Raw genomic sequence first — 12548 nt, 5'->3', positions numbered from 1 at the left:
GTGGATTGAGTTAATCGTCGATTAAAGTTAATCGGCGTTGGTAACAGTCACCCTAAAATGTACATTATTATGTGTATCCATAATAATTAGTATAGAAACTAATATTTGATAAAAAACACAATAGAAACACAATGGAACGACCAGGTATGAGCACTGAAATTATCCTTTATTGTTCGATTTTTTATTTTCTTTTTCTCACTAATTTAATCAATACATTAAATTACAGTTATAGGTTAACTCACGTGTACGTTCCTGTAAACGAGAGTGGATTGAAATGACTTGAAATTGATTCATATTTTTAGAAATGTGCATTCGCGAACGTTAAAATAATTCTTTTCAATTCGAATGCATTTTAATTTATTTATACGAATTGAATGGAGCATGTTCTGTGCCTTTCAATCTAACAATAATATCAGCTTTTTACCTCATGAACTCTGTTCAAAATTGTGAATTGGAAATACAGTTTTTTAATCCTGTTTTTCATCCAACTAAATCCAATTTAATACAATTGAATAAACAAAGTTTTTGTTATTTAAAATACGCATTTGGATAGTTAAAATTTCAATCCTGTTTAATCCATTCTCATTACTGGATAGTATACAGGATGTCCCATAACTCTTAATTTAATTTATTACTGTAAAAATAAATAAAAAAAAAATCTTTTATTAATTTATTTATCAATTAATACAAAAAATTATAATAAAATTTTAACGGGGTGAATGTACAATAAACACAAGGAGTCCTATAGTATGCTGTGCTTCTGTGTACTCCGGCTGAGCACTATCTGATTGACGAACTATAATTGTTAATAATTCGATAGATAATAGCCTGAGCCAAAATTATATATAAGAAAGAAATTTTTAGTTTCAAAATTGTATCTTCTTTTACTCTCAGAAATATTAAATAAGTTATGAGATCTTGTATAAAGGAAAAATATATAAATGCAATGAACTTATGAAAAGTCATTACATATAATTTAATATTGAAAGGAGATAATAATTTCTATCTTAAACAACTTTCAAATCTAGAAATTTTACAAATCTAGAAATGTTACAAAATTGAAGTAAACTACTATAAATTATTTATATTACGTCATATTTTGTACTTATTTTCTTAGTTGTCCTTTTTGTGCTATAAAAATTATATTTGCCATTTCTAGTGAATAAAAAGCATCATGAAAGGATACCAATTAATAAGAAATACCCTGAAAAGGTGCCAGTTAAAAAAGAAGTATTAATGAAATATTCCAAAGGTCCTGGACTTGAGTTCAGAAGTAAAAAGACATGTATTATAAAAAACAAAATACTGAGGACGAAATTAAAACAGAAAGAGCAAGCTATAGAAGAACAGATAGAAGCTTCTGCTCGGACAGAACTATTATTGACCGAGGAGCATGGCTATTTGGAAGCAGAACCTGGAGAAGTTACTACCGAATATAGACAGAAACAAATAGTAGAGAATGTGGACATAACGAGTGCGGCTAAACGTTTCAAATTAGATTTGCAATTTGGCCCATACTGTTTCAGATATACTAGAAATGGTAGACACTTGCTCTTAGGTGGGAAACAAGGTCATGTAGCAGCTTTCGACTGGGTGACGAAGAAACTGGCCTGTGAAATAAACGTGATGGAATCTGTGCACGATGTTACATGGCTACATTTGGAGACTATGTTTGCAGTAGCGCAAAAAGATTGGGTTTATGTATATGATAATCAGGGAATAGAATTACATTGCTTGAAAAGAATGAATGGCGTAACAAGATTGGAATTTTTACCATATCATTTTTTACTTGCTAGTGGATCAAAGGACGGTCATATGGCTTGGTTGGATATTTCTATAGGCAAGCTAATCGCTCGTTATAACTCTAATTTGGGCAGAATATCTGTGAGTTTTATAAAAGTTTGCATTTATTTTCAATTGTTCATGTTGTATCTCAGATATTGTTTACTGACAATCATTAATTTATGGTAGGTGATGACACAAAATCCAAGTAATGCAGTGCTATGTGTGGGTAACTCGAAAGGAATAGTATCTATGTGGTCTCCAAACTCTCATAAACCATTGGCAAAAATGCTTTGCCACCATCAGTCAATTATGACGTGCACTGTTCACCCATATGGGACTTACATGGCAACTAGTTCTCTAGATAGATCTGTGAAGATATGGGATATTAGGAATTTAGCAGGACCAGTGAGTCACTTGCATCTTCGTTCACCTGCTCATCGTATGTCTTACAGTCAGCGCGGTTTGCTCGCACTTGGAATTGGCAATGTAGTTGAAATATATAGGTAATTTATTAATATAAAATAAGTACTACACACACACTACAACTGAGGAGTTTTTATCATCTATATTTATTTTTATATTAGAGAAACTTCTGGTGATTTCAATCTATATTTACGACATAGAACTGCTCGCAATGTGAACTGTGTGCGATTTTGTCCCTATGAAGATTTCTTAGGAATTTCTACAGCTAATGAATTTTCGTCGCTTCTGGTGCCAGGAAGTGCAGAAGCAAATTATGATGCATATGAAGTTAATCCATATCAAACTAAAAGTCAAAGACGAGAGACGGAAGTGAAAGCACTTTTAGAAAAGATACAACCCGAATTGATTACTCTAGATTCGACCGAAATACACGAAGTTGATGTACCTACGTACAAAGAAAAAATGGAAGCAAAGAAAAAGCTTTTGGTAAGTAACAAACAAAAATATTTTAAATTTAACTCATTTTGCATAATATAATAGTATTTGACATTTTTAACAATATATATATATTTTTTTTAGTATATTAAGCCCAAACCGATAAACTTTGAACCTCGACGAACAAAAGCTAAGGGAAAAGGTGGCACTGCAAAAATAATAAAAACTAAAAAAATATTAAAGGATCTAAATCGTCGAGTAAGCGCGCATTTTGCATATTCTAAACCAAGTTATTTGTTATACTTATCAATTAGATATTAAATGATATAAATTGCTATTTTCAGGAAATGATTGAAACACTTCGTGAAGAACAGAAGGAGACAATGACGACAAAGACAGAGAATCAAAATAAAGATTATGGTGTATTAAATAGATTTGTTTCGAAAAAATAGAATAATGTAATAGAATTCGTAATTGTTTGTGTATGTGATTATTATGTACTTTTTAAGTATTATTAAATATATTTTAATATTTATAAAAATCAACAACAAAAATGACGATTATCTTTATATTTTTTAAAATAAAATTTGGCATCAAATTTGTTAAAAAATTATTAAAAGAGGTTAGTGGTAAATTTTGAATATTTGAATGATATTTTATATATGAAACGTTTTTTTTTTTCATGTCAACGGGAACAAGCGTCTGGGCAAAATTTATGAAATCGAAATAAGACGTTCAAGGGCTTAAAATTTTTGTTTTTTATATAGTTTATAATAAATTTAAAATAAATTATCAGAGTATCTCAAAATATTTACGATTTATTTCTACAGCAATATATTATTTTTATTTTGTTTGAATTTTTAACGAATTTCCTTTATATGTATAAAACTACATATGTACACGTACATACGTGTATATTATGTATGTAATAAAAATCAATATTAATTAAATTATAATTAAATATCCGCAATAATACAATTTTTTTCTTAAGAACGAATTTTACAGTATTTATCAATAATTAAAATATTGATGATTGATAACAAGTGTAGGCAGTAAAGTATATATACATCTTTAAAGAAATGAATGTATACATAGATACATCATGAAAAGTCCGAGAAAGATGTTGAATTGTTGGTTACTGCTTGCATTAATAGTATTGTTATTCTGCTGTCCGTAACAGTACACTTTGCTATCTGCATTAATAGTATCGTTAATCCACTGTCTGTAATAGTATACCCTGGTGAACACGTCTGGATAGCCACTGGCACACGGCCATTTACCAAAGGATACGATGCCAGCCAGATCGCCTTTGTAAGTAAGTGCACCACCGGAATCACCCTGCCGATACATGATATTTAATACAATGTTCGTCAGCATTTTTCAATAATTTAGCGATCTTTTTAAGCGGTGTCTATAATGAAATTTTAAGATATGAAACTTATTAAATTTTAGTCTCTAAACCATAAGAAATTAATCAATCATATAGTCGACTATTCTCTTCACGTTCGATTGTCAATTTCTTAGGCTGAAAATTTAAAATCCATTCTATATAAACACATAGTTTTAAATTATTATAGTTGTAAGAACTGAATTAACTACACTCTCGAGTTTGAAGAGAATATTCAACTGTAGTTGGTCAATTCTTATGACTACAACGATTCACAACTTACGTAATTGTAGAATGGATTTTATATATACGCCTTAAAATCTCATTGAGTGTCGCTTTAAATATTAGTATATAATGTAAGCAATTGCCGCGTGACTTAAAAGTTTTTTTTTATAAAATAATTAATTGCTTTTCCGTCGGATATGATTATAATTCTGATAAATTATCTAAACGAAAGAAAAATTTGATTTATCATTCTCTGATATGACTCAATATAATACCAACATAGATAAAGCACCTGATTACTTTCTTTTTTGCTATAATTTTCTTTTATAATTTATATTTTATATTTTATACTGAAAGTTATCACGGGATAAACGTGTACAGTGTACACGATTTATTTTACGGTTATAATTATACATATACTTACACAGCACATTCCTTGACCCGACGCTGGAAGAGTGCATATGTGATTATTGGTAATATTTGGATACGTTTTGACGCACAAAGTTTGAGAAAATCCTTTTACTTTAATTTTTTGTAGGCGATCTGATAACGGACCATCGGGCTAAAAAAATATTTTTATTATTACTTAATGTCTAATATCTTAATTTTAAAATAGAAGTAAATCTATATATATATATATATATACACTATATATAGGTACGCAAAAAAATTAGGGGAGCACTTTAAAACCAGCAAATTTTGTCGATTTTGAAAAACTAATATCTCGGCTTTCAGGAATCGCAGAACATTATTCTTTAGCGCATTTTAAAGGGTAAAGCCTCTACTTTAAAATGGCTTAAGTGAAATTTTTCGCAGAGAGTATTAAAATCTTGAAAATGTCATGATATTGTAGCCTTCTACGGGCAAAGCAATGACGAAGCGAAAAACGTTATCACATCAGTTTTGAAGCCGAGAACATTTCTTTTAAAATGAGGTAATGAAAATTGTTCTCTAGCTTGCCATAGGAGCTGAGTTATACGGTGGTATTTAACCAAAATCTTGCAAAAAATTGGGTCTATTTTGGAACCTGATAACTCAGTTGTATCTGAGGTAACGTTTTTCTCCTCGTCGTTGCTTTGGCCATGGAAGGCTGCAATATCATGACATTTTCAAGATTCTAACATTCTCTGTTTTTGATTTTCACGAACAAAATAGTTGGATGGGACGAAAGATTTCACTTAAGCCATTTTAAAGTAGAACCTTTAGGCTTTACCCTGTAAAACGCGCTAAGCAACGTTCTGCGATTCCTGGAAGCCGAGATATTAGTTTCTCAAAATCGATAAAATTTGCAGGTTTTAAAGTGTTCCCCTAGTTTTTTTTTTCGTAGTATATGTATATATGTATTATGATTTAAATATAACAAACGCGCTTTTACGTATATACTGTTCTTAAAAACTTATGGTACGATTTTAAATTATTTTGAAGCAGATATAAAATATATTTCTTATATTTACCCAAAGCATTCCCCAGCCAGTAGCTATAAAGTCAAAACCTTCGAAATTTTCGTCGTAAGATATTAAATTTATCGATTTGGTGTGTTTACTAAAGCTGATCTCTGTCGTTAAATTAACTAAGCCAATGTCGTTTATGTTTTTTGTCTTGTTGTAATGAGGATGCATTATTAGGCTGTAAGCTGTATATCTACTTTCAAAATTAAAAAGATGAATGCTTCCAACGTCGATGACAATATCTGATCTAGAGCGACTGTAATAATCAATAGAGATTTTTATTTCCTCTGAACTCTTATTATTTTTTTGCATATTGCGGGGCGATTACGATAACTGGGGCTCCTCAAAATGAAAGCGATTTTGAGAAGCATTTATAGATAGAAATACGAGAAAATAGTAAAAACATTTTTCTACCAATAGATATAAAAATAACTGGATTTGAATTCTACGGTTATTATCTATGTTTAGATACCATTGTGTGAGCTTGCAACTTTTCACGCGCTTTAGGAAGAAAAAAAGGATTTTAATGCGTATAAACAAAAAAAAAACGAAAATACGAAAATACATATTTAATATAACATATCTTTTACATAATATACTGTATAATGTATATTATGAATCGGGGCTTAACTCATTATCAGAATTGTCGCCAAAATTAAATTCTTCATCAAGTGACATCTCTCGCGGATATTTCGATGCGGTGGCATTATATATAAATGTGATTTCGAAGAACTAATACTACTAACAGCAATGGAATGTGTATTATATCTTTCGAGGACGTTTTAGTCAATATGTAAGCTAGTGTGCGTCAAATCACAACAAAAGTTTCTTTCAGAAAAACGCGCGCGCGTAAATCATGTTAGCATGCCTTTCAGTTATATATATATAATACATCGCAGCGAAATAAATACCTAGGATATTTATTGAGTTTAGCTACATGTGTTCCGACTTTTTACTCGAAGCGAAAGCTACCTCACACCAATAAATGGATTGGATTAGGTTATTTTTAACAGTAGTGTAGCCCTCCAGCAGGAAGGGGCGAAACCTACGAATTTTTTTTACTATTTTTCTCGTGTTCTTTGCTAGAATTTCTTTCAAAAAAATCACTATTGTTTTGGGGGGCCCTGGTTATTGTAATCGTGCCTATATTGCTTATACAATATAAATCTGTAAATATCGAAAATTGTTGCATGTTTTTTATAAAATTTTTTTTAAATAATAATGGTTTACTTATAAATTGCGAATATATAGAAAATGCAATGGTATTTCGTTTATTTGTACAATTATTAAAGAATAAAAGATAGTTGAATATTTTCTAAGATTTTGAAAAGAAATGTACGTACTTCTCGAAACAGTGCGCCGCGGTGATAACATATTTCTTGTGAATGATAGCTCCACCGCAAATATGCTGTCCAGTACTTAATTTTAGTGACACTTGATAAGGATACTCGCCATCCGAAGCGTCGTAGCCGCCTACGATTTGCGGATCTGGCAAACCTATCAATTGAAAATTTTGATTTATTAATAAAAAAATGCATCTTTTGTTAAAAATATTAATTTCAAACTGTTACAAACGTTTGTTTCCTCAGATATTAATTATTTTCTTTATTTTAATATTTATTTGTTATTTAATAATATATAAATTTAATACGACAAGCACGGAATGAGTGTGTTGCGAGTATAAACATATTTAAAAAATCTTTACAGGATTGCCAAGTGCATGGTTGTTAAAACATGTAAATGTCAGAAAAATTGTTGTGTCAATTTATAAAATTAAGATAAAAATGCAATTATTAATGCTTGTTTAAACAATATCGCCGAACGTTACGTACACTTATCAATATCAATCTGAGCAATATTATTGTGATACACATTTGAACTTTTTGTGATACATTAAAACTTGCGTTAAAATTTACATCTTATGATTTTGCAATAAAATTTTCACAAATATACTTACCATGAGTGTGATATATTAGGCACGCGATTATAACACCGATGATAGAAAACATGAAGCCTTTGCGTGTTTAAAATCTTCGAAAAATATTGCACTTAAGTGCCATCAACCGAGAACAAACTTATAGTGGTAGTTATACTGAGGCGCACATAACGTGTGCGATTTTTGATTTATATAGCTGTCGATCGACGTTATCATATTTGCGTATCGATCCCCATATTATTTGTATATAGATAATGTATAAGAGAGTGTATTATATTCTCAGAATAAGTGGACGAGATGATACGAATAACTTTTCCTGTAATTTCTTTTAAATCAGCAGTGTAAGCATTATAGTATGCGGGGCGCTTCTCACTTCCCGCTAAGCTAACGATAGCGAATATTCGGCAATAGTAGGCCGAACGAACGCGTTTATTCGGCTATCTTTAAGGTCTAATATCTCGTAAATATTGCGTAAACTGCAAAATGGTATAAGACTTTTCGACTCAGTTCGGTTTACTTTACATGCTTTTAATATAGGTGATTTAATCGATTAATGACACCCTGTATATAGAAACAAAACGTGTATATAAAATTATAAAAAAATTAATATTATAAAATATACAATATAATAAAATATAGAGTACGTTCTAAAATCTAAATAAAGTTTTTTTTAAATTGTCATTTCCAGTATTATTAAGACCCTAAAACCCTAAAATCGTGAAAAAAAATTTTAATTTTTAACTTTTTAATTACTTTTTTTTATTAACCCTTGTGTGCGCAACCGAGTACCCGGGTACTCCACCACGGTACGTTTTTGCATGTAAGTGGATTGAAAATTAAAATTTCGCTTGGGACGTCCGGATCGTCGTTATTTAACTCAATTTTTAGCAAATGGTGCAGTTAGAAATTTTTAAGAATTTTTGTTGTAATGAAGGGATTAACAACGTTGTGGTTGCGTACACAAGGGTTAACTTAACTTTTAATTCAATTAATTTCATTATATTATACATTAACTTGTATCTTAACTAAGTTAAATTTTCAAGATTGTTAATTTTTAACTTGTCAGTTTAAAAAAAATTAACTTACTCAATTGATTTTAAGCAAAAAAGTATTTTAAATGCTCAGCTTTGTATATATTGTAGCTAACCTTTAGCTTATTGTAATTTTATAAAATCCCAAATTTAAAGAATATAGTAGTACGATAAATGAGTGTTAAACAAAAATCAGGTCTGGTATATACTACTAAATTGTATTTATTCTTACGTGACGAATGTTGACATTTTTGCAACAGTAAATCCACTTAGAGTTTGTTATCAATGTACCCTCATATGTTTGTCATATCTGTTTGTTACTTTATCGCTGATCCGAGATATACTTCGCTAAACTAACAAGGGAAGTATCACAACTGTCCGACTCCGATTTGATTCTCCATGAAGTATGTTGTTAAAGCACGAAAATCTAAGAGATACGTATTTTTTTATACGTGCCCTAACTCATGTTTAAGGGGTGTGAAACACCTCTTTGAAAAAAAAAACGGTATTTTTCTTCCGAGGCGAATATCGTCGGAAGTATAAAAGATATAAAAAATTTTTTTAAACAAAATTTGTACGGTTTTAAGAGTACTTTAAAAATATAAAGAAAAAAAAATTCTTTTAATTTTTTTGTTTAACAAAGTACCCCCACCACCCATAATTTTTTTAAATTTTCATATTTTTTCTTTACCAAATTAAAGATTATTTTTTTACGAATTCAACCATGTGTAATAAAGTTATATTACAACATACTATTTTCGAGAAATAATTATTAATGCTTCCGTATACACGTTATCCATGTTCATATGCGTATAAGTAATTGTCGTCGAAACAATAAGATACATGAAAAGATAGATTAAGTAAAATTTTCATAGTTTTCTATATGCTTTATGAATGTATATATATTTAGATTTTCTAAATATGTAATATTCTTAAAATATATAGTATATTAACCCTGTTATTATTTGTTCGACATAAATTCTTCCATGAATAAAAATTAAAAACAATTTTATTTCAAGTCCATCCTCCTATAATACAATTATTGTGACCGTGGAATCATTATTTTTGAATCGTCGAAACCAGTCTCTACATACTGTTTCCGATGTTTCTGCATTTTTTTCAAATTAAAATAGTGTAGAAGTATACGTCGGGAAAACAACTTATTGAGTTCCATTTTAATTCAGTTATAGAAAAGCACATGTATAAACAAGGATGGTGTTTGTTGATTAAATTTTAGTTAGAAATGTTCACATTTTAAAATGACGTAAGTAATAGATGTCTTTGACCACAGCATACGCAGTTAGAGCCATCTAAACGTGAACAGCTTTTAATGCAACCCCCTAATATTATAATTCATCAGAAGCAAAAATATAATTTTTTTCTCAAGAATTGATTTTTATCTTTGCTAATGTTCATTAATCATTAAAATTGATGATTAATCACAGGTACATGTAATAAAATATGTGTATTTACTTAATAAACGTATTTACATAAATAAAATACATACATATGACATAAATATTCCAAGAATGATATTCAATTGTTGATTGCTGCCTGCATTATTACCATTATTATCATCATTATTATTAATATTACTGTCAATCCACTGTTTGTGATAGTATACTTTGGTGAACAAATCTGGCCAACCACTGGCGCATGGCTGTATATTATAAGACATGATGCCAACCAGGTTGCCTTGGTAAGTGAGTGCACTACCGGAATCACCCTGCCAAGACAGTGTATTTAATATTATATTAGCCAGTTATATTGTATATAATATTAGCCAGTTTTTATGTATATATTATTATTTAAAATTTAAATATTAATGTATGATGTAAATATATACATTATACATGTATAACCGTCAAATGACTTTAGCTGTTTTTGTAAAGCAATCTACAGTGACTGTTTTGTATCAGAAATGACTAATTATGATAAATTATCTAGAAGACAGAACTTTTATTCTTTGATATCAACTTGATATCAATTATCTAAAGAAAGCAACAACAAGATGGCTTTTTTATAATTTATGGAAAGATAAAGGTAAATTACAAGATAAACGTGCACATAATTTATTTTATGATTATGGATATACTTACATTGCACATTCCTTGACCATACGCATTAAGGGTGCATATATGATGATCGGTGATGTCTTTGTATATTGAAACTTGGGCGCAACTAGCCTGAGGAAATTGCCGCACTACAATTTGTTGAAGGTATTTTGAATTTAAACCGTCCCACTAAAAATAAAAATAAATATTTTTAATTAAACATGATATGTCCCGATTTTTAAATAGAAATAAATTCATAGGCCTGTTTTCTTTGTCGCTGAATTAGACTGTACAAAAACTATTCTTTATTGTTTTTGTAAAACTTAAAATATAGTACATCTATTACAATTTAAATACAAGTGTACACTTTAGTTTAGCTACAAGATCCTTATATCTGGTACAATTTTAAATAATTTTGAAAGAGATATAAAAAATATTTCTCATCGTATTTACCGAAAGACTTCCCCAGCCAGTAACTGTAAAGTTCAAACCATCGTAATTACTGTCGGAAGATACTAAATTTATTAAATTAGTTTTATCATTGAACTTGATTTCTGATGTTAGATTAACTAAACCAATATCGTTTAAAAATAGCATTCTGTTGTAATCAGGGTGTACTATTAGATTGTACACCGTATGTCTAGTTTCAGGAAAATCAAGATTAACGCTTCCAACGTCGACCAAAATATTTCTTGGCTCCTTTCTGTAATAATCAATAGAGATTTAGGTGTAATTAACACTTTAAATATATTTAACTTAAAAGCTAATTTAAACGAATAATTTTTTAAATATGTATTTATCTAAAAATGTTTAAGTAGGTACACTACGCAAAAAATTAGGGGAGCACTTTAAAACCTGCAAATTTTGTTGACATTAAGAAACTAATATCTCGGCTTTTAGGAATCACAGAACATTATTGTTCCTTAGCGCGTTTTAAAGGGTAAAGCCTCTACTTTAAAATGGTTTAAATGACATTTTTCGTCTTGTTATTGTTTTGCCCGTGGAAGGCTGCAATATCATGACATTTTCAAGACTCTAACACTTTCTGCTTTTGCTTTTCACGAAAAAAAAAAAAAACACTTTAATGGCCGGGGGACGAAAAATTTCACTTAAAAGCCATTTTAAAGAGGCTTTACTCTTAGGCTAGATTCGGGGAGACGCTATTAGCGCTATTTGTTTCATTTTATCTTCGTCGTCCATTAGACGTGAGACAAGGACGTACCACACAAATGGCGCTAATAGCGCGCTGCCCGAATGCAGCCTTAAACATACACTAAGGAACAATGTTTTGCGATTCCTGGAAGTCGAGATATTAATTTCTCAATGTCGACAAAATTTGCAGATTTTAAAGTGCTTCCTTAATTTTTTTGCTTAGTGTATATGTATCTGAATTTGTGTGAGTTGTTTTAATTACGTATGAACAATATAAATTACTTATCTCTAAATATCGGAAATTTAACTTCTGTTCTTCTTCAGACAAGGATGGTAAAGTCAAAATTTGAAATCAGTCTATTTTAATATTATTACAGATGCTGAACTCAAAAGTAAAACTTAAAATTATCCAAAATCTTAGTTAAAACTTAGTGAAAACGCAATTCTTTTAGACACAAAAGCCTTGATTTGCAAGATATATATTCTAATTAAATAATAGCTGTGAGTAGAAGAAGTTTTCATTGTGATTAGATTTGATTCAAATTTGAAATAATTCTCACACTTCTAACAATAAGAGTAACTTGTCAATTTCAATTAACTTCAATCGTCGGTTAAAGTTAATCGGAGTTGGTAAAAGTTATCTTAACTCTCTCTCTCTCTCTCTCTCTCTCT

General features: G+C 29.8%; 3 protein-coding genes across 3 annotated transcripts in view; 1 reads left to right on the top strand and 2 right to left on the bottom strand.

The window, feature by feature from the left end:
• Positions 1–72: 72 nt before the first annotated feature.
• On the top strand, positions 73–3095 carry LOC108780624 (WD repeat-containing protein 46). Its single transcript, XM_018548390.1, has 6 exons — positions 73–144; positions 1160–1884; positions 1972–2288; positions 2370–2694; positions 2788–2901; positions 2988–3095. The coding sequence occupies exons 1-6, from the start codon at positions 132–134 to the stop codon at positions 3093–3095; spliced, it is 1602 nt and encodes a 533-aa protein (XP_018403892.1). The 5' UTR covers positions 73–131.
• A 619-nt stretch (positions 3096–3714) lies between these two features.
• On the bottom strand, positions 3715–7765 carry LOC108780656 (chymotrypsin-2-like). The gene is made up of 5 exons (XM_018548429.1): positions 7661–7765; positions 7047–7200; positions 5710–5959; positions 4680–4817; positions 3715–3981 (listed from the first exon to the last, which is right to left on the bottom strand). Exons 1-5 carry the CDS (start codon positions 7710–7712, stop codon positions 3715–3717), a joined length of 861 nt encoding a protein of 286 aa, XP_018403931.1. The 5' UTR covers positions 7713–7765.
• Positions 7766–10156: 2391 nt separating this feature from the next.
• LOC108780657 (chymotrypsin-2-like) overlaps positions 10157–12548 on the bottom strand; it is a 3848-nt gene continuing 1456 nt past the window's right edge. Inside the window, exons 3-5 of the mRNA XM_018548430.1 lie at positions 11178–11427; positions 10770–10913; positions 10157–10396 (exon numbers count right to left, since the gene is read on the bottom strand). Of these exons, the coding sequence (XP_018403932.1) occupies positions 10157–10396; positions 10770–10913; positions 11178–11427 (634 nt within the window). The remainder of the gene's footprint in view (positions 10397–10769; positions 10914–11177; positions 11428–12548) is intronic.

Source organism: Cyphomyrmex costatus, unplaced genomic scaffold (genome assembly GCF_001594065.2).
Source record: "Cyphomyrmex costatus isolate MS0001 unplaced genomic scaffold, Ccosl1.0 scaffold72, whole genome shotgun sequence".
Classification (NCBI taxonomy): domain Eukaryota; kingdom Metazoa; phylum Arthropoda; class Insecta; order Hymenoptera; family Formicidae; genus Cyphomyrmex; species Cyphomyrmex costatus.
The sequence above is the reverse complement of the archived record's forward strand: the minus strand, read 5'-3'. Positions and strand labels throughout refer to the sequence as shown.

What these genes read in the sequence shown, in the direction of transcription:
- LOC108780656 (XM_018548429.1), bottom strand. Translation starts at nt 7,712, where the DNA reads ATGTTTTCTATCATCGGTGTTATAATCGCGTGCCTAATATATCACACT. An exon ending in GCGGCGCACTGTTTCGAGAA is followed by an intron (nt 5,960 to 7,046) that starts GTACGTACATTT and finishes TGATTATTACAG; the next exon opens with TCGCTCTAGATCAGATATTG. An exon ending in CTGGCTGGGGAATGCTTTGG is followed by an intron (nt 4,818 to 5,709) that starts GTAAATATAAGA and finishes ATATTTTTTTAG; the next exon opens with CCCGATGGTCCGTTATCAGA.
- LOC108780624 (XM_018548390.1), top strand. An exon ending in AATGTAGTTGAAATATATAG is followed by an intron (nt 2,289 to 2,369) that starts GTAATTTATTAA and finishes TTTTTATATTAG; the next exon opens with AGAAACTTCTGGTGATTTCA. An exon ending in TAAAGGATCTAAATCGTCGA is followed by an intron (nt 2,902 to 2,987) that starts GTAAGCGCGCAT and finishes TGCTATTTTCAG; the next exon opens with GAAATGATTGAAACACTTCG.